Source organism: Nilaparvata lugens, chromosome 2 (genome assembly GCF_014356525.2).
Source record: "Nilaparvata lugens isolate BPH chromosome 2, ASM1435652v1, whole genome shotgun sequence".
NCBI classification, from domain to species: Eukaryota; Metazoa; Arthropoda; class Insecta; order Hemiptera; family Delphacidae; genus Nilaparvata; species Nilaparvata lugens.
The window spans coordinates 71,529,670-71,557,124 of record NC_052505.1 but is presented as its reverse complement, the minus strand read 5'-3'; the positions used below and the strand labels follow the sequence as shown (position 1 = coordinate 71,557,124).

At 35.9% G+C, this 27,455-nt stretch overlaps 2 protein-coding genes across 6 annotated transcripts in view; one reads left to right on the top strand and one right to left on the bottom strand.

Annotated features, from left to right (window-relative positions):
• Positions 1-1,868: 1,868 nt before the first annotated feature.
• Positions 1,869-21,486, top strand: LOC111043979 (U3 small nucleolar RNA-associated protein 15 homolog). The gene is made up of 10 exons (XM_022329027.2): positions 1,869-2,186; positions 6,754-6,846; positions 12,615-12,799; positions 13,759-13,882; positions 14,731-14,914; positions 16,855-17,075; positions 18,159-18,271; positions 19,059-19,244; positions 20,494-20,627; positions 21,201-21,486. The coding sequence occupies exons 1-10, from the start codon at positions 2,097-2,099 to the stop codon at positions 21,446-21,448; spliced, it is 1,578 nt and encodes a 525-aa protein (XP_022184719.2). The 5' UTR covers positions 1,869-2,096; the 3' UTR covers positions 21,449-21,486.
• Positions 21,487-23,832: 2,346 nt separating this feature from the next.
• Positions 23,833-27,455, bottom strand: part of LOC111043971 (ATP-dependent translocase ABCB1) — a 30,735-nt gene continuing 27,112 nt past the window's right edge. For 4 of the 5 annotated variants that reach the window (XM_039421626.1, XM_039421625.1, XM_039421627.1 and 1 more), the window contains 2 exons: positions 26,388-26,534; positions 23,839-24,217 (listed from right to left, as the gene is read on the bottom strand). In XM_039421626.1, coding sequence (XP_039277560.1) covers positions 24,014-24,217; positions 26,388-26,534 — 351 coding nt within the window. In that variant the 3' untranslated portion in view covers positions 23,839-24,013. Of the gene's footprint in view, positions 24,218-26,387; positions 26,535-27,455 lie in introns of all 5 variants that reach the window. The other variant, XM_039421628.1, reaches the window with a different exon arrangement.

Genomic DNA, 27,455 nt, shown 5'->3' with positions numbered 1-27,455 from the left:
TAATTTGTATTTTAATCTATTATTTTATCAAATTCAAAAAAGGGTTCTATTTATTCATAATTCTATTTTATAAATATCCATCAGTTGTATTATCCAACCTACCATTTGCTTTATGGAGTTGAATTCTTATGATGAGTTCCACATCATGAAGACAGTATTTGATTAAAATTGGTGTTGATATCCTTGTCTTTTATCTTCCAATCTCAATTATAAATAATATATTAATCAATCATTGTAAAATATTGGTCTTTTCATAACCAATAGAAAATAATTTATCATTTTAAATAATAATGTTACTACTAAATCAGATATTCCAGTATCAGCTATAAGAGGCAGTGGCAATGCAAAGATTCACCAATGCTGTCCCTCATCTTTCTTTACTATAGTGAGGTCCACGTTATAATGGCAGTGGAGGAAGATAGGAGAAAAAAGTTGCCGATCCTCTGTCTTGTCGATGCCTTGTATGGAGGGTAACTGATACCGGTTTATTGATGTAATATTAACAGTTCATTCTCGTTCAAAATAATCAATTATATTTTATCAAACAAGAAATTATATTTCTCAATGATTTCATAATGAATTTTCATAATCAAGATGAAATATTTTCTTATTTGATTATATTTTAAGGTCTTTTGAGAGAAAGATGTACAGGAGGATATGGGGACCGGTCTGCATTGAAGAAAACTGGAGAGCCAGATTTAACAATGATATTGATGAAGCAATTGGCGAAAGAAATATTATAAGGTGTATCAAAGTAAAAATAATAGAATGGCTGGGTCACGTGGTAAGAATGAGTGATGAAAGAGTACCACAAAAGTTGCTTGATGAAAGGATGATGGGCACCCGAAGAAGAGGAAGGACAAGAAGAAGATGGATAAGCGATGTGCTAGAAGATCTCCATGTGCTAGGTGTGGCGAACTGGCGGCAGGGAGCACAAGAGTGGGATGTATGGAGGCATCATGTAGAGGAGGCCAAGGTCCACCCAGGACTGTAGAGCCAGATAAAGTAAAGTGAGTAATTTGATTATATGATTATATTTCTACTTTCTTAAAAAACAATCTGGCAACAGAGCAAAGCGAGAAGGAGATAATGCTATCAGCTTTGTTAAATGATAGACAGGGATAGCATTACATATTGCTAATTAAACTTTGCCCATTATAACGTGGACTTCACTATATCATTATTTATTAGTATTACCTATGTGGACTCACTAAAGTGAATTTTTCAGCTCAGATTTATAAGGTCTACATTTTAGATCAGGTTTATTGTAGCAACTGTTCAAATTATATCAATATTCAGTTTTAATCTAAATCCTATCTCCTATGTCATCCAACAAAAATATTGATTATTGATTATATAATTCACACATTTAATACACTTTTTGATTAACTAATTTTGTCTGCTTACAATTTGAGTAATACCTTTTTGATAAGAATCTCTGAAGATCAGTGAACTCTATACTAACAGTTTAGTATACAGTTCAGTGCTGAAAATAGGTTTCATTACAATCAAACCCTCTAATGGCGGATCCTCAAATTTATCACTTTTTGTAGTCATTGTGTTCACTGTCTCTGTGTGACATTTATGGGAAACATAACCCCAGTATACATACAGTACGGAAACTGGGCTATATCCTGACGCCAAAATCCGCCATCTTGTTAGGAAGCGCCGCATTGTAATAGTATTGATGGTAGGTTCGGATCACTTCAATGATCCGGATTAATTGATCTCGTTCACTGCCACGAGCCAATCAGAAGACTAGGATTGGAACTTCCCAAGGTCACGTGACGTGTTTAATATTGGCGTCATGTAAAAAGCATTGGTTAGATAGGCGATTGATTACAAGTTTCCATTCTGTATATTCTGTGACATAACCATCAAATATCAAAACTTTCAAACATTGCATGCTGTTAGTTGTTTCACCTCGTGTTCATAGTAAAATAAATCTGGGTGATATTTTATGTTCTAATTTCTCAATAAAAACATCTTTAATTGGAGTACCGTATTAATACTTAACTTATGATGTAATAGTGTTGAACATTTTTCATTTTTACTCTTAAACTTACTAGTTCAAACCCTCATCAGATCTTTCTAAAATGACTGCTTTTAAGAAAACAAATACTCAACTTTTTACAAAACCCAGGGCATTATCTACAGAAGACAATGATTATTGGAATCAATTTGGTGTAAGTACAACAAATTCAACTCGCTTTTATGTTGTTTGCTGTATAGTTGAAGATTATAATAAACGTACAGAAGTTCAGGAGTTGGACAAATATAACACTTTATTACCGTAATAATTATTAGGCCTGCTGATACAAAATATTTTATTGATACTTGAATTCATTGTCCATGAGGGGGATACCAAACAGACAGTCAGGAAATGAAAATAGGGGCTCGTCTCGTCAGCCAATTTAGGTCAGTAAATATATTATTCATTCAAGTCAGTAAATATATTGTTCTATTTAATAATTTCTGTCTTATGAAAGATCAGAATTTTGTGCATGGCGGTCTACTACATTTTTGTGTATGTTGTTGAATAGGATTAGTAGTAGCTGATTGAAAGCTTTCCTTTGTCAGCCTGCTGTGCCGCGACCTCTGGCGGGCTACACACTGGCACAGAATAGATACAGAATGGAAACTTGTAATCAAACGCCTATCTAACCAATGCTTTTTACATGACCCCAATACTAAACACGTCACGTGACCTTGGGAAGTTCCAATCCTGGTCTTCTGATTGGCTCGTGGCAGTGAATGAGATGAATTGATCCGGATCATTAAAGTGATCCGAACCTACCATCAATAGACTACTATTACAATGCGGCGCTTCCTAACAAGATGGCGGATTTTGGCGTCAGGGTATAGCCAAGTTTCCTTACTGTATGTATACTGTGACACTGGTGTCGTAGACATGATCTCTACGACAAATCTCTTGTCCGAGGCATGTCGCATATGAAACCAACCTTTGTTGTAAAATCAGAGCTTACTCACTGCTTGCGACAGATGTTCGAGGCATCGCCTGTATCGGACAGGTGTCGCACGAAGCCGGTGTAGCCGGTTCCATGCGACACATGTCGCGCGCGAGACATCACTCCGCACATGCGCTCTTGCCACTGTCTACTGCACCCCTGTCTCTGGCTTTGGAGGTGCACCCCGAGTATGTCAAACAGCACTCGATGCCTGGTGTAATGGTGATGTACATCAGTCCGAGTCAACAGATTTTGTTGATTCTTCTTGATATACATGAGGCAGAGAAGAAGGAAGTGGCTGACTACTGTTAGGATACCAGCCTAACAAAAATCTGCCTGCAATGTGCATGATGTTCGCTTGTAGTTATAATATCCTAGCAGCCCGTTTTTGCAGCTTAAGTATGTCCACAACCTTGGCTGAATGACCCCACATGAGTAGACCATAGGAGATATGGCAGAGGAAAAGTGCATGATACACCATGAGCAGATATGCCTCTGTCACCTGTCCTCTCAGCTTGAGCAACAGAAAACAGATTCGGGACAGTCTGTTGGATGTGGCTTGCCCAGCTTAGTTTCGAATCCAATACAAAACCCAACAGCTTCACAGGTTCCTGATCTTGAGGCAGACTTCGCGACAAGCTGCAGATGATGTTTTGCGTCTTGCTCTCGTTCAGTTGGAAGCGATTGACCTGGAACCATGAAGTTGAAGACCGCAGATGCTCTGCTGACATCTCCAACACCCGCTGAAGGTCAATGCCAGATGACAGCAATTATGTATCATCAGCGAAGAGAAGAGTTGAGTCATTGTTGTCCAGGTCATTTATCATTATGATAAACAGGATTGGCCCCAGTATTGAACCCTGAGGTACCCCAAAACTCACAGGGAGTGGACAGGAAGCAGCTCCTCCCAATGACACCACCTGTGTTCTCCCAATCAGATATGATTCCAAGATGTTTAGAGCAGAGTCCACAACACCATATAACGAAGCTTTTTGATAAGTATATGGTGGTCCACACAATCAAAAGCTCTGCTCAAGTCACACAAGGTCAGTGCAAGGGACTTACCATCCTCGAACACTGAATCAATTCGCTCAGCCACTCGATTTACGGTACTGCATCAACAGTTGACCTCCCTCTGCGAAAACCGTACTGCATACTTAAAGGTTATTTATCTCAAAGAACTTCTCAAGTTCAGGCTTGATGACTGTTTCAACCACCTTTCCAAAGATTGGAGTTATAGCTATTGGCTTGAAGCTGTTCAAGCTCTGGTGATCACCCTTCTGCAATAGCATCCATCACCTCACTTAGCATTAAAACGGACATTCCATACACGTCACGTCTCCGGGATGGCATGAAAGAGCGGACAATCCTAATCAGGGCAGGTGGAGTGATGGGGCGGAAGAAAGACAGACGAGCATGCACTGGTGGAACTCGTGCAGCCAGCAGCTGAACTGGATCACCATCAACTGTAGGCAGATCACGCACAATGCTGTTTACCGACTCGATGAACAAATTGTTGAATTCATCAGGACTTACAAAATCAAGCTGTCTCCTTGGCAAGGACCGATGTGAGTTTATGACATCCCATGCCACCTTACAGCGATTTGGTGCATTGTCAATCCTTGCAGCCGTTGCCAGCTTTCTAGCCTGCTCAATATGCTTCTTATAGATGGACTTCGCACGTCGGTATCTCTCCATGTCAACAGCACTGCCACCAGCACACCTATCCTTCAAAGCAAGCATAAGTCCCTTCAGCCTGGCAAGATCATCAGTATACCACTCTTGATGACTTCTCATACGGCTGTCTCTTCTGTGGTTGCTGAGAGCGATACGGTTTGAGTTTTTCAGGAAAAAGAAGTTAATCTTTATCTTTAATAACCGTAATGTCGTCAATTTCACTACAATAAGGTTAACTTAATATGTAGGTATCAAATTAAATTGTCTTTTATATAAACATTAATGTTAATTGGTTCATATTTCTTCCACTTTCAGGCCGAAGCACTATCCTCCCAACGGCTAGTCCTTGATTTAGAAAACTTATTGTACACTGGATTCTTCCCTGACAAGTCCCTTAGTGTTCTTCTATGACTGTAAAAATACATGTCTTTTAATTCATTTCTTGTTCCACATCTTTCGGCCCATCGCTTCTGGTACGAAGGCTGTCCCCTGAACAAGGATGTTCTGTGTCCTGGAAGGGCCAAGCTCCTTCCATGTATGACTGCTAAATTCTGTAGTGGCAGAACATCATGTCAAACAGGTGTATAGCACCACTGCATCTGTACACGATGTGACTGAGTTATTCACTCAGTTGAAGATCACATTGGTTAGTCGCTATTAATTGGTTAGTCGCTATTAATTGGTTGCCGTTATATGATTGTTCCACCTCTACCTGTCGTCCACCCTAAAGCCAAGTTTAACAATTATTGGCAAGGCTCACTCTACAGGATCTTTGTGAGAACAGATTAGAAAATTTGTTTTCTCCTTGTCCCACTTCATCCTGTTCGCCGTAAACCAGATCTTTATATTCTTCAGTAGTTCTACTAACGATCATCTTGCTTAATCCACTGTTTCATCTCCAGCAGTCAGTGTGCAAGTAACTAAAATACAATTCATAGAATAGATTAGGTAAATTATAATATTATTTAATAATGAAGACAACAGGTGGAAACTCATTCTGCCTCCTTCAGCATTACTGTACAGGCAATTCAGGTAATAGCATAGTATGCGAAAAGTATAAAAAATAAGTAGAAATAAATGAAGTTCACTTATTAATAAAAGAGCATAATTAAACAATTGAATTAAATTTATTGCCAAAAATTACAAATACATATTAGTACAATATCAATTACAAGAGTATACAATACAAATAGACATTGATTTCAACTTGAGTACAACAATATTATCAATGTAATATTTGGCACTGCCAACATAACAAACCTTGTGTGTTGGCAGTGAGCTGTAGTTCACTTATTCTGCTTCAAGTACTTAACATACAATTCAAATTTTATAATGCTAAAGCTTGGAAAAAACAAAATTTAAAAATACCACTTATATATGATAAAGTGATATCAAATTAATTATTGTGACGTCTTGAGGCTATCATGACAGTTAATCTTTCAAAAAGAGAAAATAAATACAATAGAACTAGACTCCTGTAGGATGACGTGAGACAATTACATACCTGGTTTAAGAATCTGAAACTGAAAAACCATCGCTCACAGTTTCTAGTAACAATGCTTGTTGGGTTCAATACTATACTTCATACAACTAGTTTAAAAAATATATTCTGCTTAATAGAAAAGAATCAGAACAACATTTAAGAAATTGAGACAGTTTACTCAATACTAATACAGTACTAATACACTTTTGATGCAAACAAATCAAATCGATCTCTGCATTGTATTAAGTAGCAATTCATTCATCGTCTATGGAGTTTTTATTCCAAATGTTGACTCCAGCAAATCGATATCAGTTATCTTTGGGCACTTTCACAACATTGTATCTGTGTGCCTGGCATCGAGTAACAAGTGGCAGTAGCAGCATGCACAAAATAAAATAGGACTATCAACTAGCATCGACTAGAAAATAGTACTTATGAAGAATGTTCAAGGAAATCGATCCTCCACACATATCTTACAACATTGGCTACTATCGCTTTGTAGTCTCATAGAATCTGAACTCCTTCCGATACAATGATGTGAAGACGATTACGATACGAACACGATTCTGCTTTTTGGAATGCTATTGTGCTAAATTGTATTGATGAGCTTGTCTTCTTTTGCAGGTCCCCGCTCTACTGAAAGAGTTTGGAGCGATCGATTATGTTGACTTTTCTCCGTTAGAACCTCATCCTTTTGCTGTTACCTGTTCTGTTCGAGTGAGTAAAATCAAGTTTTAAATATATCAACTAATAACTATATCACAGCTGTGACAGGCATCTAGCATATATAGGAAAGATGAGCTAATGTTATCTTTAACAAATTAGGTAAAAAGTTAGTCATGCAAAGCCAAAGAGATTGTTTTACCAACAGTTTTGGAACAAGGAAATTGTATGCGCCTACCATGAGCAGCTAACCTTTGTCAATTCCGATATGACTTATTAATGAATTATTTTAACGTTCATAATTTAACTTGAAGATTCCCAGAAAGCTAAATATATTTTTAATTTAAAAACCCTCCGTTACGTGCGCTTTTTCTCAGTACACATTGCAGGCTGTAATCTGATAGATCACTCGTCTCGTCAGCCAATTTAGGTCAGTAAATATATTATTCATTCAAGTCAGTAAATATATTGTTCTATTTAATTATTTCTGTCTTATGAAAGATAAGAATTTTGTGCATGGCGGTCTACTTCATTTTTGAGTATGTTGTAGAATATGATTAGTAGTAGCTGATTGGAAGCTTTCCTCTGTCAGCCTGCTGTGCCGCGACCTCTATGGCGGGCTACACACTGGTGTCGTAGACATGATGTCTACGACAAATCTCTTGTCCGAGGCATGTCGCATATGAAACCAACCTTTGTTGTAAAATCAGAGCTTACTCACTGCTTGCGACAGATGTTCGAGGCATCGCCTGTGTATCGGACAGGTGTCGCAAGAAACCGGTTAGCCGGTTCTATGCGACACATGTCGCGCGCGAGACATCACTCCGCAAATGCGCTCTAGCCACTGTCTACTGCACCCCTGTCTCTGGCTTTGGAGGCGCACCCCGAGTATGTCAAACAGCACTCGATGCCTGGTGTAATGGTGATGTACATCAGTCCGAGTCAACAGATTTTGTTGATTCTTCTTGATATACATGAGGCAGGGAAGAAGGAAGTGGCTGACTACTGTTAGGATACCAGTCTAACAAAAATGGGCCTGCAATGTGCATGATGTTCGCTTGCAGTTATAATATCCTAGCAGCCCGTTTTTGCAGCTCAAGTATGTCCACAACCTTTGCTGAATGACCCCACATGAGTAGACCATAGGAGATATGGCAGTGGAAAAGTGCATGATACACCATGATCAGATATGCCTCTGTCACCTGTCCTCTCAGCTTGAGCAACAGAAAATTCCTGATCTTGAGGCAGACTTCGCGACAAGCTGCAGATGATGTTTGGCGTCTTGCTCTCGTTCAGTTGGAAGCGATTGACCTGGAACCATGAAGTTCCGCAGATGCTCTGCTGACATCTCCAACACCCGCTGAAGGTCAATGCCAGATGACAGCAATGATGTATCATCAGCGAAGAGAAGAGTTGAGCCATTGTTGTCCAGGTCATTTATCATTATGATAAACAGGATTGGCCCCAGTATTGAACACTGAGGTACCCCAAAACTCACAGGGAATGGACAGGAAGCAGCTCCTCCCAATGACACCACCTGTGTTCTCCCAGTCAGTTATGACTCCAAGATGTTTAGAGCAGAGTCCACAACACCATAATAACGAAGCTTTTTGATAAGTATATGGTGGTCCACACAGTCAAAAGCTCTGCTCAAGTCACACAAGGTCAGTGCAAGGGACTCACCATCCTCGAACACTGAACCAATTCGCTCAGCCACTCGATTTACGGTACTGCATCAACAGTTGACCTCCCTCTGCGAAAACCGTACTGCATACTTGAGAAAAGGTTATTTATCTCAAAGAACTTCTCAAGTTGAGGCTTGATGACTGCTTCAACCACCTTTCCAAAGATTGGAGTTATGGTTATTGGCCTGTAGCTGTTCAAGCTCTGGTGATCACCCTTCTTGTACACAGGAACGGTTCTTGAGGTCTTCAGAAAGTCAGGAAAGATGGCGGATCTCAGACAGTTATTAACTGCTGCAGTAAGAGGTTCTGCAATAGCATCCACCACCTCACGTAGCATGAAAACGGACATTCCATACACGTCAGGGCTCCGGGATGGCATGAAAGAGCGGACAGTCTTAATCAGGGCAGGCAGAGTGATGGGGCGGAAGAAAGACAGACGAGCATGCACTGGTGGAACTCGTGCAGCCAGCAGCTCAACTGGATCACCATCAACTGTAGGCAGATTACGCAAAATGCTGTCTACCGACTCGATGAAAAAAATTGTTAAATTCATCAGGATTTTCAAAATCAAGCTGTCTCCTTGGCAAGGACCGATGTGAGTTTATGACATCCCATGCCGCCTTACAGCGATTTGGTGCATTGTCAATCCTTGCAGCCGTTGCCATCTTTCTAGCCTGCTCAATATGCTTCTTATAGATAGACTTTACACGTCGGTATCTCTCCATGTCACCAGCAGTACCAGCACTGCCACCAGCACACCTATCCTTCAAAGCAAGCATAAGTCCCTTCAGCCTGGCAAGATCATCAGTATACCACTTTTGATAACTTCTCATACGGCTCTGTCTCTTCTGTGGTTGCTGAGAGCGATACGGTTTGAGTTTTTCAGGAAAAAGAAGTTAATCTTTATCTTTAATAACCGTAATGTCGTAAATTTCACTACAATAAGGTTAACTTAATATGTAGGTATCAAATTAAATTGTCTTTTATATAAACATTAATGTTAATTGGTTCATATTTCTTCCACTTTCAGGCCGAAGCACTATCCTCCCAACGGCTAGTCCTTGATTTAGAAAACTTATGGCACACTAGATTCTTCCCTGACAAGTCCCTCAGTGTTCTTCTATGACTGTAAAAATACATGTCTCTTAATTCATTTCTTGTTCCACATCTTTCGGCCCATCGCTTCTGGTACGAAGGCTGTCCCTTGAACAAGGATGTTCTGTGTCCTGGAAGGGCCAAGCTCCTTCCATGTATGACTGCTAAATTCTGTAGTGGCAGAACATCATGTCAAACAGGTGTATAGCACCACTGCATCTGTACACGATGTGACTGAGTTATTCACTCAGTTGAAGATCACATTGGTTAGTCGCTATTAATTGGTTAGTCGCTATTAATTGGTTGCCGTTATATGATTGTTCCACCTCTACCTGTCGTCCACCCTAAAGCCAAGTTTATCAATTATTGGCAAGGCTCACTGTACAGGATCTTTGTGAGAACAGATTAGAAAATTTGTTTTCTCCTTGTCCCACTTCATCCTGTTCGCCGTAAACCAGATCTTTATATTCTTCAGTAGTTCTACTAACGATCATCTTGCTTAATCCACTGTTTCATCTCCAGCAGTCAGTGTGCAAGTAACTAAAATACAATTCATAGAATAGATTAGGTAAATTATAATATTTAATAATGAAGACAACAGGTGGAAACTCATTCTGCCTCCTTCAGCATTACTGTACAGGCAATTCAGGTAATAGCATAGTATGCGAAAAGTATAAAAAATAAGTAGAAATAAATGAAGTTCACTTATTAATAAAAGAGCATAATTAAACAATTGAATTAAATTTATTGCCAAAAATTACAAATACATATTAGTACAATATCAATTACAAGAGTATACAATACAAATAGACATTGATTTCAACTTGAGTACAACAATATTATCAATGTAATATTTGGCACTGCCAACATAACAAACCTTGTGTGTTGGCAGTGAGCTGCAGTTCACTTATTCTGCTTCAAGTACTTAACATACAATTCAAATTTTATAATGCTAAAGCTTGGAAAAAACAAAATTTAAAAATACCACTTATATATGATAAAGTGATATCAAATTAATTATTGTGACGTCTTGAGGCTATCATGACAGTTAATCTTTCAAAAAGAGAAAATAAATACAATAAAACTAGACTCCTGTAGGATGACGTGAGACAATTACATACCTGGTTTAAGAATCTGAAACTGAAAAACCATCGCTCACAGTTTCTAGTAACAATGCTTGTTGGGTTCAATACTATACTTCATACAACTAGTTTAAAAAATATATTCTGCTTAATAGAAAAGAATCAGAACAACATTTAAGAAATTGAGACAGTTTACTCAATACTAATACAGTACTAATACACTTTTGATGCAAACAAATCAAATCGATCTCTGCATTGTATTAAGTAGCAATTCATTCATCGTCTATGGAGTTTTTATTCCAAATGTTGACTCCAGCAAATCGATATCAGTTATCTTTGGGCACTTTCACAACATTGTATCTGTGTGCCTGGCATCGAGTAACAAGTGGCAGTAGCAGCATGCACAAAATAAAATAGGACTATCAACTAGCATCGACTAGAAAATAGTACTTATGAAGAATGTTCAAGGAAATCGATCCTCCACACATATCTTACAACATTGGCTACTATCGCTTTGTAGTCTCATAGAATCTGAACTCCTTCCGATACAATGATGTGAAGACGATTACGATACGAACACGATTCTGCTTTTTGGAATGCTATTGTGCTAAATTGTATTGATGAGCTTGTCTTCTTTTGCAGGTCCCCGCTCTACTGAAAGAGTTTGGAGCGATCGATTATGTTGACTTTTCTCCGTTAGAACCTCATCCTTTTGCTGTTACCTGTTCTGTTCGAGTGAGTAAAATTAAGTTTTAAATATATCAACTAATAACTATATCACAGCTGTGACAGGCATCTAGCATATATAGGAAAGATGAGCTAATGTTATCTTTAACAAATTAGGTAAAAAGTTAGTCATGCAAAGCCAAAGAGATTGTTTTACCAACAGTTTTGGAACAAGGAAATTGTATGCGCCTACCATGAGCAGCTAACCTTTGTCAATTCCGATATGACTTATTAATGAATTATTTTAACGTTCATAATTTAACTTGAAGATTCCCAGAAAGCTAAATATATTTTTAATTTAAAAACCCTCCGTTACGTGCGCTTTTTCTCAGTACACATTGCAGGCTGTAATCTGATAGATCACTCCACTCGAATTCAACATTTTCCGCAATTAAGATACAGATAAATTATATTAATGATCCTGTAGCCTATAGATGAAATATGAATCAAGGAATACTTCTTAAGGCCAAGAAATGAACTTTTTCATTATGTTTTGAAGTAATATGATATACTGAATTTGCTGAACATGCATACCGCATACCTTCGGTAATCTGTGAAATCGTCTTTTTTCAATAAGACAAATTCAAGATGAAGCTAAGAAAACTGAGAAATAGTCTAGTTTAATCTACAGAGTGGCACATAAGTCAGTTGACAAAGGGATATTAGATTAAAATTGCTAGCGTCAACTGACTTATGGGCTACTCTGTATATCTAACAGAAATAATAAAACTCATAACATAATTTGTATAAACATGTTCAAAACCCATGATCCCATAGAATAAAAGTTACCGGTACAACACAAACACTACTTAATGGTGGATAACAATGAAAACTTTACTCAGTCCTTATCAATAGCTAGGAAGAAACTAGGACAATTGACTCAGTATTGCACAATCCTCTTTCTGATCTCTCAGATTAGTCTCGTGTAACGGATGGTTTACCGATAAATAGTAAAATTAAATGAATTGAAACGAACAGTAGAATAACGCCTAAATGTTGAAATACATCACCTTCGCCTTGACGTATGCTTAGCAAAAGAGAACGCTACCTAATTTTTAAATTGAACAGGTTTTGAATTGCTAACATTATAAAATCACTTTTGTGAAAAACTTCATCAATTTTGATAGGTCATCCGATTCGCTGCCGAATCCTAAATATAACTATTGAAGAAAATCCACATTAATCAGATATATTGATTTAATATTGATTGTATAATGTATGTTCTTTATTGCAGGTTCAACTGTACAACCCAATAACGAGAAGTGTTGTTAAGAATTTGAACAAATTCAAAGAGACAGCATATGGTGGCTCGTTCCGTTCTGATGGTCTGTTATTGGTTGCTGGAGGGGAGGAGGGTGTGCTCCGACTCTTCGATGTCAGCTCTAAAGCATTGATGAGAGTTTTCAAAGGACATACGGCGTAAGGACATTGAGCTTTTTAGGTTGTTAACAATAAATCATACATCAAGATCCAACAAATAATGTAATGTTTCTAGTTTCTTCTCAAGATTTGTTCTGCCCTTTTAGGTAGTAGATATCAGTAGTGGTGGACATCACCACCCATTACACTTGCTCTTCAATTTCTTAGTTGTAATTAAAAGCTCCTGTATTACATCTTTTTAATACACCCAAGTAGCATTCCAATGAAAAGTTCCCTTTAAATCTGTAGAATTCAATTTCATTGTCCTGACCACGTTAACTAGCTATTATATACATTCATCCAACTTGCTATCCTGTAACACGGGCTTCAAATATACGTGTTCATCTCAACTTCATCAACTAACTGTTTGGGCTGGACGCAACGACGCTCTAATGCCGAATTTTTTGACACGGATCACATCGTACAATCTGTGGAAAAATTTTGAATATTTACGTTCATTACGGTTGGATTACGTTACGTTACGTTGGATTTTGAATATTTAAGTTCATTGCCGTTTGTTATATTCATTGCTATCGCAGTGAGATTCGCTGAAATTGAAGAAACAGTTGAGGGCAAAATACGACTCTTACACTAGGATTATTTTATGATTAAAGTCAGTATTCCATCTCCGGCTGCGTTGGTCTAGGGGTTGGGAGCGTTACAAACTTCTGTCTGCTAGCACCGCCTGGTTCGTGGGTTCAAATCCCACCGATGTCACGGACTTTTGATCATCTCATCAATTCACTAACGAACTCTCCATTATCCACGCTCAAGCAAGAACCTTATGTGGGCATCATCCACAATGAAAAAATCTGAATGACACAAGAAATGTGTCAATATTTTTATTCATTATATATTTGTTTACAATCTATCCAGCTATGTTAGTAGTTAGGTTGTTTGGGTTGTTTATGCCTAGACACTTTGTAGCCAATAATGGATAATCAATTCTTGAATTTCAGACCGACTCATCGTGCCTTTTTCACATCAGACAAGACGCACCTGGTCAGTTTTTCTGACGACAAAACAGTGTCAACCTGGGATATCCCTTGTGAGACGAGGCTCAATACGTTTACAGGCCATACTGTGAGTAATAACGTTTCTATTGCTTGTTTATATTTATATTTTTATCCAAACCAGAAATCAAATTTTCTCTCCTACTTACTCTGAATTTTTAAGTATGTGTGTAATTTGATGATAATACGAATTTCAAGTTTCTGTATAATATATTTTTCTAAGAGTTTTAGAGGAAATATTTTGAAAAATTAGACTTGGGAATATTTGATCGTTATACTTTCTAGTAATTTCAAGACTTGCGGAGTCCATGAATGTGTTTGATATAGAATGTTTACTTTCTTATAAGATTTTATACTCTCTAAACTTTGATAGATTCTTCAACCCCATTAATATTATTTTACTTATTTTTCCCAAACATATAATATACCTTTGGGCTTTATTGTTTCTGAAGGATAATATAATTATTTTGTACATTTTTCATATTATATAAACTTATGGGACAATAAAGAGGTTTCAAAATCAAATCATTTCTTTTAAGCTATATGATTATTTTGTATCTTTTACATTTATTGTTGAATGACTTTTGTTCCAATAGGCTTAAGCCTCAAAACCATTTTTACATTATAAAATAATTTAAGGTGACGTTTTTCTTAAAATCTGAAGGATTGTTTAAATTATTTACATTATTTTCAAAAGTAGACATAAAAATTGAACAATGTCTGAAGCGAATTGACATTGGAAAAGAGTATGAAATTATTATATACATGCATTGCTCAATGCTCAAATTAATCAAATTCAATTCTGGAATTCCAAGTACATTTTTCCTACATTTTAATATGAGTGCTTTCTTTCAAGTTGAATACACTAATAATTAATTGAAGAATGAAGCTGAGGATTTAATTGTTTTGTGTCATTAGGATTACATCAGAGCTGGCGCTGTATCGTCGGTTTCCCCGAGCGTAATTCTTTCGGGCTCTTACGATGGCACAGTGCGTATGTACGATTATCGAACAAAAGATGATGCGATATTCACAGCCAATCACGGTGCTCCTGTCGAATCGTTGCTCTTCCTACCTTCTGGAGGAATATTCCTATCAGCTGGTGAGTTCTCCATCCTCTTTTGGCTTGACCGTCTGACACTCATTCTCTCATAATCCAATTGAATTATTGGAGCATTGTGATTTTCTTGTTTGAAGCTACCTTTTTTGAGTCATCATTATTATTTATAAGTGAATGAAAGTCACTTCCTACTTATTCGAGAGTTTTAAGGATTTTTGATAACTTTTTAAAACTCGATATGGCTCCAGTCAATAATTATTATAGTGCGATAGAGTTGTGAATACTGGATATAGATATGCCAATTTGCTTTGAAAATTATTGCTAAAAGTTTGTAACATAATTTAATTTAAAAAATACAAGCAATATTGAATAACATTCATTATCGTGCTCCCTATTAATGACTACAGAAAGATGAGTCCATTACCATAGAGAAACAATAGCGTAAGTAGATATCCCATGGTATAGGGCGTTTATGTCATCTAAAGCCGATTACTGTTGATTATTGTCGAATTTTACTGTTTTGTTGGGGTGAGAGTGTATGAACGACACAATATGAGAGACTACCAGTGTCACACAGCTTCACGGGAAAGAATTACATGAATTATCGGCTTGAGATAACAGTAAGAGCTGCGACATAAAGGCCCTATACCATGGGATATCTACTTATGCTATTGTTTCTCTATGCCATTACTCATCAAGCATTATATTTTCGAAAGAAGGTATTTCCAGTATTATAATCAAATAAAATACAGTGAATGAAAGTTGAGTTATCCTTTGTATATGCCAACGCCTGTTATCCTTCTTCCTCTGATACTCATTTATGTAGGATATTATTGTATGAATCAATATCCTGTTACAAATAAATTATTTTTATTCATTTCTCACATTCATATTTCACATTTTCTTTATCTATATACTGAGCTTTTATTGTAAAAATTAACTTGTTTATTTATTTTATTAACGATGATGCTTTTTGAATTAATCACATGATTACTTTCATATGATGATAACATCATACGTCAAAATAGAATTACCATCGCTACAATCTCATATCCTACATTTATGATATTGGAACCAAATTTTATCGTGCTTAGAATGATTCTTTTGTTTGGTTGAAATCATGTTTTTATTAGTTTGATTATAAGAATTGTTTCTAATATGGACGACAAAAATAATAAGTGTGTATACTTTCTCTACTTTCGAATATCAGTATTTATATTCATATTCATATTGTTTTTTATGTAAAAAACTGGCGTTAGACCAAAACTTCTTCTCTTCCTAAATCTAGTACAAATGGCCCGGTTTCTAGGTAAATTATGTCTATATTCTGAGAGATATTACTTTTTACACGGCTCTTTCTTGAGAACAGAGAGACCCGATATTCTTTCTTTCTATAATCACTCCCACTACCTAACAGCATTCTTCCTACTATTGTGTCAGCATCCAGTTGTGTGAACTCCTCTCCACTTCTCTGTCCATGCTACAAACTTTAGAAGGAGAAATCGGTTTCCAATCTTCATGTTGAAAGTAATATCTCTCGGACTATAGTCCACATGTTGGCCCAGTCTGCAATTCAACCAGTTCCCAATCAAAGCCAGCGTTGGCAAACCACCCATCCACACTCTGGCTCTGATCTTCATTAGGCCAACATGTGGATACAGCATTAAATCTATAGGTTTAATGGCTTATTAGATTAATAAGAGTTCTAGAAAACAAGCATAAATTGTTCATGTTAGATTAAATTTTATTAGAAAAATCCAATCCATTGCTTGCTTGAATTATTTATTCATACGTAACTTAAATGATAACTTGATTCGCACACAATTTTGAGTCCAAAAAATGTATCTACTACAATTTTCAATTTATCAGATTGATCAATTTCCAAATACGAATCCAAACAATCCAATCATAGAGTAGGTTTTAAATTGAATAGTCAAGTTTTGAATGGAGGAGGAGTGTGGTTAATTGTGTGTGGTTTGTAGGTGGCAATGAAGTGCGAGTGTGGGACGCGTTCGCGGGCGGCAGGCTGTTGTCGAAGATGTGCCACCACCACAAAACAGTCACCAGCCTCTGCTTGGCATCAAACGGAACCCGAATCCTGTCCGGCTCGCTCGACCGCCATGTCAAAGTCTACAATGTGTCAACCTACCAGCCAGTGCATACATTCGACTATCCCAATTCCATCCTCAGTGTAGGAATCAGTGTAAGTATAATGTAGTGAATACAATTCAAATTGAACCTTCGGCCAGCCGTTAATGTAATGTTTCATCGGGCATTTTTGATTGACAGACGATGCTCTATATTGATGCTCTAATTGACAGATTGTGCTCTATAAGGCACAATTCACACTGAAGTGACGTAGCAGTGGCGTGGCGATATGGAATATATGGTTCAATGCAAACAGTGTTGGCGTGGCGAAACGCTACTCCAGTTTGCATTCTACAATATGTTTATCTCTTTTCTGTATAGGGCTACTTTTTATAGAAATAGGAAGAAAAATAAAAATCTCAGCACCCTTTTTGAATTATTTAATCACAACATGTTTCGGACATTGTCGCCATTTTCAAGTGATATGAAGTAAATAAATAAATATTTTTTATTTTTCTTCCTACCATATTTTTATATGGGAGTGGCGTGAAAATGGCAAAAGTCAGTGCCACGCCACCACCACGTCACTTCAGTGAGAATTGGACCTATCAGCTGACCTGCAAGAGCACACAAATTATTGCACACCCAAATCGGTAGTGACTGCCACGTTCAGGTTCGTATTGTACATGTTTAACGTTACGTTATTGGTTAACCTTATCTGCAATGTTTCATTATTAATGAGAATTTCTTGTCAATATTTACTTCTCAGATGGCATCAATAATACTAGTTAAACTAGTGATTTTGGGTTTTTTGGATTCAATTGTTAAGCTTATTAAAAGCATTAATATTCTTGTCGTTTTCCTAACTTATCAATAGATTTCCATTTTTTATTGTTAAATTAGCTTCATAATATTAAGAAGATGGTTTCCATTGTAGGAGATGCTTAAAACGTTTTTTTAAATTCTCGTTCTTGATTAGATAAACATTAATTAATTACGGTAGATTTGAAAACTTTCCACTTTTTCCTTGTACAGTAGTTATTGTAATGGTAAAAAGATAATGTAAATATAATTTACAAAATAACATACAATTTTGTCATATAACTGTTATATTGTACTGTATTGTTCTTTTTATTTCAGTAGGCTACTGTTATCCATCATTATTTACGAAAAATATTGTTATTGAATTCTATTTCAGCCGAACGATGAAACCCTTGTTGTTGGAATGGTTGATGGACTCATATCAGTAAGAAGACGTGGAACAGAAGTGGCAGTATCCGAAAAAGTGACTAAGAAGAAAACAAACTACAGGTTTGTGCCAGTTATTCTCAATATTCTCAACTTTCTAAAGAGTATCAGAATGAATCAATATTTTTCAGACCAATAATTAACGTAAACTGAATTCTTGCAAGCAACAAATTAAATAAAAATCTTGGTTTTGTTCATCAAAGTTTTTTGTGTTGTCAAGCAATAGTTATCTAAGTAGGATTATCTACATTTTTTGTGCTATCAAGCAATTCCAACCCTTACCTCCAAGTGACATTTAGGGGTTGCAACTCAAACATTTTAAATGTAAACCTTTCTATATAATTAGGGGAAGTCGCTATAAAATGCAAGATTTTTGTATAATTTGTTGTCAGTTAGAATTTAGTTTCTTTCCTTGATTGGTTTGAAACATATTGAGCCGTTCGTTAGACTTTGGACACCCGGTACATTATTCGTACATAATTCATGAATTATTTAATAGAGACTAGACTATAAAATATAAAATTCAAACTATCTGTTTGAATAAAATCGAAATATTACAAATTATTAATTTTACACATTATTTAGTAATATTATTATATTAATTATTTAGTACTTTAGTAATGCCGTTTCACAAAAAACACGTACAGAATATTATTCTTCTTTTGGTACTTTAATAATTTTGCATTCTCGAAATGGAAAGTGACTCCTGATAATATGTTATTTTCAAACATTTAAGTGATTATTTTTAACGGGTTTTCATCAGTGTGATCTATTTTGCTATCTCATGAACAAAATCAATGAAAAGTTGTATAATTATTGTGTGAGTAATAATTGTTACATTTGATTTCAGGTTTGCAGGAGATAATTACCGTTTGAACAACCATGTAGATGTAGTGGTGCCATCTGAAAAGATGACAGAAAAAACTCATGATAGATATTTTAGGACTTTCAAATATTCGAGTGCCTTGGCCTATGGTCTGAACAGCTCTAAGGTCAAACCTCCCGTGACTGTGTCCATTTTCCAGGAACTTATAAGGTGGGTTCTCATTACAGAAAGTCATTCAACATTTTTATCAATACTGAGTGACCCACAAAAGGTGTTACAGCAAAATTAACAAAATTGTCCAGTAAAATTCTCTTATAATAAACTTAGTTTTTGAGATTTTTCGATATTTTTTAAAACTTCAATAACTAGAAAACTATCAGTCGAAATCCAATTCTAAGAATATTGGAAAAAAGGAAGAAATTTCCAATGAGACTCATATAATTTGGAAAAGGAAAATATTCCTTTTTTCCACCATATCCTTTAGAATTTTATTTTGACTGATAGTTTTCTAGTTATTGACGTTTCTAAAAAATATCGAAGTATCCCCAAAACTAAGTTTGATATGAGAGACTTTTACTGGACAATTTTGTTGAAAATTCATGTACAATCTAAGGTATTCTGCTGTTACACCTTTCGTGGAACATTCTGTAAAAACACAAACTTCAATTCTGCAGAATAAAAATATACTGTTTCGGTTTAAGCGGTGGAAACGCTTTTTTCCTGTCAGATCTATTGGCTATTTTAGTACTATATAGAGTTGTTTCTACAATCTTAACTTATTGTTTATTAATTTGTGATTGTAAGTGTTACATGAAACTGCTGGATGAGACAGCACTAGAATCATTTCCATGGAATCTATTTTTTAGGTACCTTTTCACACTAGCTTAATTACTTTTATGAAAAATTAATTTCATCTATTGTTTTCAATATTTTCGGACTATTTTGCCTTACAAATCACATTTATTGCCGTGAAAAACGTTAAATGCAGATTACAATGATGTAATATTCTTAGAACTAAAAATATATTTCTTTTATCATTTATACTTATTTGGCGACACCAGCAAAACCATAGTTTGAGTGCTGGTGACCAGTAACAAAACAGGTAATAGGTTGATCAATTCATTCGTTACATAGGGTTATTTCACACTATAAGTTACAAAACACTTGAGAGCAGGTTGTTCATCTCGATGTCTTACCAGAGTGTTTCGTGAAGAAAACTAATCATTCAATATTGTATTCTACCAAAAATGCAGTTTTACAACTATTTAGTGAAAACATTCTTGGATAATATAATATAAAATGATTGGAAGATCAGAGACGCTTCTTTGGAGGCGGATTGAGACCAGTCAAGTTGATATGTAATTTTCAACAAATACATACAAAAAGGTATCTTCTACTCTTAGAATGTTTGTAGAGTAGCATCAATACTTGTTGTTTTATAAATTTCAATTTATTTCAGACGGAAAGGTTTCCACCAAGCAATTGCTGGATCGGATTCTGCTACCATCAATAGATTCATCAAATTTGTTTGGAAACACCTGGGAGATTATCGATTTACCAGAACACTTATCGATGTAACAAATATATTCCTCGGTAAGTCTATTCCAGAAAAATAAATTTTCAGGAGTTTTTTTATGATTGAAATTTTTTTATTTGAATTCTGTTGAACTTTTGTTAGCTTGTACGCTTTTCTGTTTCTGAATTTTGAGAAAATCGCTGATATTTAGGCTATCAAATCCAGGTGAAGGAAGAGAAAGTATAAAAATGAATTTTACAAGTTTGATCGGATATTTCTTCAAAGTGTGTTAAATAAATTGTGTCATAACTGATTGCTGTAAACATCTAAAATAAATCTAGTGAACCCAGTTTAAAGTAGGACTTTGCTTTGCTCGTTTAATGACGCGTATATATATGTTCTTTGAAGTTTTTACCTCACTCGGCAACAATCCATGCCATTTGGCGTAGTCAAATTATCCTTATCATAATAATGATCATTTCGAGTAATATCCTGGCTGTCTCAGGTGTGGTATCACAGTTTTTAGGTGGCACCTGATCAATTTCAGGGCCTCTGACATCACCTAACGACTGTTATTTACATAATATTATGTGCCCGTTCATATTATTATGAATTTTTATTATCTTATTCGTGAATTGCTTGTTTTGCAGATGTTTATGATGATGACATTGGCAGCTTTGATGAAAACAACAAGAAGCACATTGAAGAGCTGAGACGACGCGTGAAGAAAGAGACCGAGTTCACGTACAAGCTGGCAACACTGCAAGGCTCGCTGCACATGCTGCTGTCGGCTGCTTCCATAAGAAACCACCTGGCTCAACAGAACACCGCCGTCGCCACCTCCTCGCTAGAGCCCACCCAAGCTGCACTCGAAACAATAGTTTTCAATGTTACCTGATTTCGTAAATATAGATTTTATTCTTCTACTTTTTAAAACACTTGCTTTATTTTGCGTGGTTGCTCATTTATATTAATATTCAGAATATTATGGTATTTCGCGTAAGTGTGGTAATGGTAATAAGAATTGTGGTGAATTAAACTATGTACAGACTTAAGCGTCATACGCTGTGCGCGACAAACGCGCGTTTCTAATGCTGCATCAACATGCCCAAATTACTTGCCCGTTGGCCAAGTAAGCTAGCCCAGCCTGCAATGTAAACAATGCCCAATGAAGGCCAGCGGTAGCCAGCGTTGACAAACCACCTATCCACACACTGTCGCTGGTCGACATTGGGACAACATGTAGATGTGGCATTAGGCTGACCACTGACGATAGGACATGTATGTTTATCAAGCATACACAAAACATGTTCATCATGTATGTGTTGTCATCAGCGAGTGGCTTCTAACTTAGAATAAAAAACCAATATCAATAAATAAACCACTGGAAAATTTCAAATGTTGATGATAGAGAAATATTTAACCTCAAATAGAGCAGCGAAGAAAATATAAATAACAAAAAATCTGAGATACAAAAACCGTTTGCATGCGACGCAGCAAGTGATTCTGTACCCAACTTTAGAATACTAATTTTAATTTGGGTCGTATCTATATAGTGAAGTCCACGTTATAATGGCAGTATTTGATTAACCATTGGTGCTGCTTTCATTCGACAAAGAAGATAGCAATATACTTTTCTAGCTCTGCAACGTTGTCAGATCGTTTTTTGTAGATATATAATAATTAATTTACAAAATATTCAATCTCTATTATGAGAATTTATTATTTAGTCATTGAAAATACACACGACTCGTTCTGATTGATTTCTGTTATGCCGCTTCCAAACTCTTGCCAAGTGTGTACAAATGACGACGAGCATTAGACTTGGCGAGACTGTGGCGCTGGTATTATTTGGCGAACAATCGTACTGGGCCCAACAGTAATCGTCTGTAATCACGGCCTAGGGTGATAACTAATCTGCTGATAAGTGCAAATAAAATTATCACTAGCACCTCGGTGCACTACCTCCGTAAACAAAGCCAGAGTGCATGACAGGTGGTTGATGGTAACGTCAGCACAGGTAGGGCTCAATAAAAACACTAGCTGATATAGATCAGCTGAAATCAACAAATTTTTATTGGTGTAGGAGCCCTACCTGTGCTGACGTCACCAGAATGCACTATGGCTTTGTTTACACTTGACACTGAGGAGCGACACACCGTTTTCATGGCACATGCGCTTTGTATTCAATCATAAAAATTTTGTATTTCTTTGTTTTATTCTGATTCATAGTTTCAGATTGAAGATTTGGTGTTGAAATTGAAGTGAACATAACCTACATAATATTTGGACGATTTGTGACAAAATCAGGAAATTGAAGAAGTTTTGGGCAATAGCCTGTTTTTTCTTTTCCGACTATTGTATTGTTCGCTCTATCTAATAAATAAATAAATAAACCGCTGCCGGAGAGAGCGGTGGTGGGGATGGGAGTATTTTAGTTGTGGACAATATTTATCATCATGAAAATTAATCAACTAATAAATCAACAACTATTTTAGTTGTAGACAATATTTAACATCATAAACATTTCTTTAATCTCCAATTTCTTTTATTCATAATTATCAGTTATTTTAATTTTTTAATGAATTTTCAGTTTATCAGTACAATAATCATCATTAGCCTATTCAAATTGTGAAAGACTCATTTATTTAACAGTGAAAGCAATAGGAACTCCCCATACACTTTAGTGCATCAGTTCAATGAATGCAGCATTCTGAGGTGTATTGTAGAAGTCTCGCTCGAATTCGCGCTGTATCTAAGAGACCATGAGACAGCGCATGAAAGAGCGGATGAGGTAGCGCATTGTACTACGATTGAATACAAGTCTTTGTTTACGGAGGTAGTGCTAAGTGCCGGTTGCACAAAAGCCGGTTAAATTTTAATCGTAATTATTTTCACAAGAACCAATCAGAGAAGCCTTCTCTTCGAAAAGGCCTTCTCTGATTGGTTCCCGTGAAATTAATCATGGATGAAATTTAACTGGCTTTTGTGCAACCGGACCTAAAATTCCAAATATGACATCACCATATTAGATGAGGTTAGGATTACGGTTAGGGTTAGAGAGAAGTGAGTTGATGGTCAAGTTTTTGCTTTTAAATGGCATCATAAAACATTATGGTATTATTTAGAATTTCGAATCAGAAATGTTTGTCATTGTAGTTGAAAAAACGCCCTATGAAATGCTGAAGGTTTATTACTATTTGGATTTGTATCCTCTCGTCTCAGGAGATTAATAGGAGTTTTCAGTTTGGAAAGTAGGTACTGCACGAGCGAAAATTGAAATTATGATAAAATGTAACTGTTGTTTATTTCTTATTGTAACAATGCGCAACAAACGTGGTTTTCATATTATAAAAATCAATCATAATGGTAAGACTATGTTCAATTGAGTATTCTTAAACAATATTCGTATTCATATTGGTTTTCATATTATAAAAATCAATCATAATGGTAAGACTTATGTTTAATTGAGTATATTCTGCCTCTGTACCAAGCGGTAGTAGTGTCCGTTCTTCTTTTGTGTGAGTGAGTGATGCGTGCCCTGTTCGACTATGACACCTCCGTGCATCACTGCAATCAGGTCGGCATTCCGGATGGTGGATAGGCGGTGAGCCACTACTATCGATGTGCGACCCACCCTAGCTCTCTCCAGAGCCTCTTCGACCACCTACAAACACAACATTCTTGTATCAGTTTGCAGCAGTACCTTGAAGCTTCTTTCAATATTATATTAGATTAGCACCATATTCTCATACTGAATTAGTACAATGTAAGTGCACTAGTGTAAATCACCTCTCAATGTTATATTTAACTAGAATGTTTATGAATAATAATCATAAAAATTTTGAATGAAAAAGACTAAGAAATTGTCAAAAAACCACAGATTTATTGATACTTAGAGAGACCGGTTTCGGTTATTATAACCGAATCGGTGTAATAACCGAAACCGGTCTTTCTAAGTATCAATAAATCTGTGTTTTTTGACAGAAAAAAACAAAGATTTATTGATAGTCTTTTTCATTCAATATGAGTCTTAGTCTTTTTCATTCAATATGAATAATTACCACAATATCAACTACACAAAAAACATAAAAATGTTCTTTATGAATGAACTCTTCTGATCGTATTGCACACATATGAGAAATTATTATCATAGAGAAACAATAGCGTGAGTAGATATTCCATGGTATAAGGCGTTTATGTCGCAACTTTTACTGTTATCTCAAGCCCATAGTCAACGTAGTTCTTTCCCGTGATGCTGTGTGACGCTGGTAGTTTCTCATATTGTGCCGTTCATACACTCTCACCCCGCCAAAACATTAAAAATTGACAGTAATAGGCTTGAGATAACAGTAAAAATTGCGACATAAACGCCCTATACCATGCACCTAAGGGTCCTTTGTAATTTAGTTTGTAAAGGTGCGTACAGATATACGCGCCGCGAACATGAACAATTCACGTTTAATCAGCTGATTATATCTGTATTTTTACAGAAACGGTAAGATACAGATATAAAAAGCTTGGCATCAGATGATTAAAAGTGAATTGCTCATGTTTGCGGCGCGTAAATCTGTACGCACCTTTATAAAGGAACGGACTCATCAAATTGGTTACTCCAGTCGGTAGAGCATCAGGTTTTGTCCATCAGTCTTATCAGCACGTATATATCACATTTAGTTCATAATACAATTTATCACAGCCTAGTTTCGATTTTCACTGCCGAACAAACAAAAAGCTGTCCGCATACACCAACCGACTTCGAGAGAGAGACCTGCCAGCTGAGCTCTACTGCAATTCGCTGGGAGGGAGTGACGTAGTCAACGAAGAAAAGGCCCTTCCCCTAATTAATGGAAGTGAGTGGCAACCACCCTCAATTGCAAATAGAGAAATGAACAATATTCTCCATAAAGCAAAATAGATTTTACAATGTCTTCAGAAATGTTGTGGAACTTCTCAATGATGAGGGAGTTTATTTTTGTGGATTTGTGTGCACTTTTTCACCTCGAAATAAAATTATGATTATTAACAATATTATTTCACAAAGATGTCTGTAAAACCTATACAACAATAATTTGCTAGTGCTAGAGCTATCTTATCAACTTGCTCTTAGGCCAGCTCAAGAAATCTGTTGTCACACTTGATTTAAAAATCAGAAAATATAAATTGAACTTATTAGTTGGGTCTAGTGCATTGCTTTTATTGCAATAATTTCTTATTATCAATAAAATGCAATAAAAATGAATCGAAGTAAATACACTTATTTGAGAAGAAACATTCTCAGATTCTACTACAAGTTGTAGGTCAGTTGGGCCTGGTTGGAAATTTATTTCGAATAGCTTCAAGAATACTACTGAATATTATCGTATGACAATACCTAATCATTTTTGTAAATATTGATTCCTCTTCAGAGTGACAGGATTGAGCAATTATGATGGAAGGAATCGTGTGATTTGCAATTATTCAATTGCCTTCAAATTTAAATCTATTATAATGAACTCGACAAAAATTCCATGAGTACTGTAGCCTATTATCAATCACATCCTAACATTTCGTAACTCTAATATTGAAAACAAAATTAATGTAGTTAATTTATTTATTAATCATCATAACAATAAACGCTACACCACCTATATGCTGAAGTTGTAGGAATGATTTATAGTAGGTACTTATATGTGAACTCTCCAATCAAACAAGAACTTACCGAAACACTCAAAATCTTGGATCTTTTTCTTCATTTTTTATTAATATTGATGATTCTTCAAATTAGTTTGCTTCCTTTTTATTCGATTGATTTTCAATATACATTTATAATATGCTCGCTTGATTACTTGACTTACTTTTTCGCTTTCTGTGTCGAGAGCAGAAGTGGCTTCGTCAAGTAGCAAAATTTTTGGGTTGCGTATGAATGCTCTGGCAATGGCGATTCTCTGCTTCTGGCCTCCCGACAGCTGACTGCCTCTATCACCTACTTCTGTGTCATAGCCCTGCAAAAAAAATGAACAAAATTATTTTCCAAATTATTTAATTTTTCGACTCCCAAACAGTATTGTTTTGACATTCAAGCAATCACTGAGTTTCAACTCTCATATAGTCATAAAAACAGTCTTTTCTAAGGATACAAAAATGAACTGATGATTATTAGGACTAAATATATAAAAATTTATCTATAAGCCTTTCATTTATTGCACTAAAGGAATTTCATTTCTTAAAATATTCTGTCGATATAGCATTCTTCATCTTCATACCCATAATAACAATCTTGTAATCACTCTAAATAATAATGTTATATTATTTCATTCCAAAATAAAATAACAAAGGTTTCGAATAATGATGAAGAAAGATTGTATTGCTTAAATATTTCCTGGTTGAAACCCTCGTGAGTAACAAAATGAGAAACAGCCAAATACCATGATTTTGGCGGGATAAGAACCCAAAACTAGGCTTCGACCTACCAGACCAGCTTGACCGGGTGGTCTTCTTCAAATTCTCCACATATTTTATACCTGATGTTGACCAAGATCAATATTCACAATTACTTTAAACAATTCATTTTGTGATTTATATATTCTAAGATATCCCAATCATATTTGGTTGATCTGTAATATTGTATCAACAATTGTTATACAGTACTACTAAAGCCACTAGGGAATAAATTTAGTAGATTGGTTTCATCAGTTTTTATTTCTTGTAGATTCATGGTAGCTATCCTCTTTTTAAAGAGCGGGAGAACTTGAATTTATCCGCAAATTGAGAATTTCACATAATTTCCGACTTCATCTGTAACTTAAAATAAAAAAAATGGACTTCTGGAACATTTTCATTGATAACTGATTTACCAGTTTCGTGCAATGATTAACTTGAAGGAAGAGATTGAGATGCATTACGCATGGATACAGGGAAGTTTT

Excerpts from the sequence above, each read along its gene's own strand:
- LOC111043979 (XM_022329027.2), top strand. The coding sequence starts at position 2,097 with ATGACTGCTTTTAAGAAAACAAATACTCAACTTTTTACAAAACCCAGG. Across the intron at positions 2,187-6,753 it reads ATTATTGGAATCAATTTGGT|GTCCCCGCTCTACTGAAAGA; the intron begins GTAAGTACAACA and ends CTTCTTTTGCAG. Across the intron at positions 14,915-16,854 it reads AGGAATATTCCTATCAGCTG|GTGGCAATGAAGTGCGAGTG; the intron begins GTGAGTTCTCCA and ends TGTGGTTTGTAG.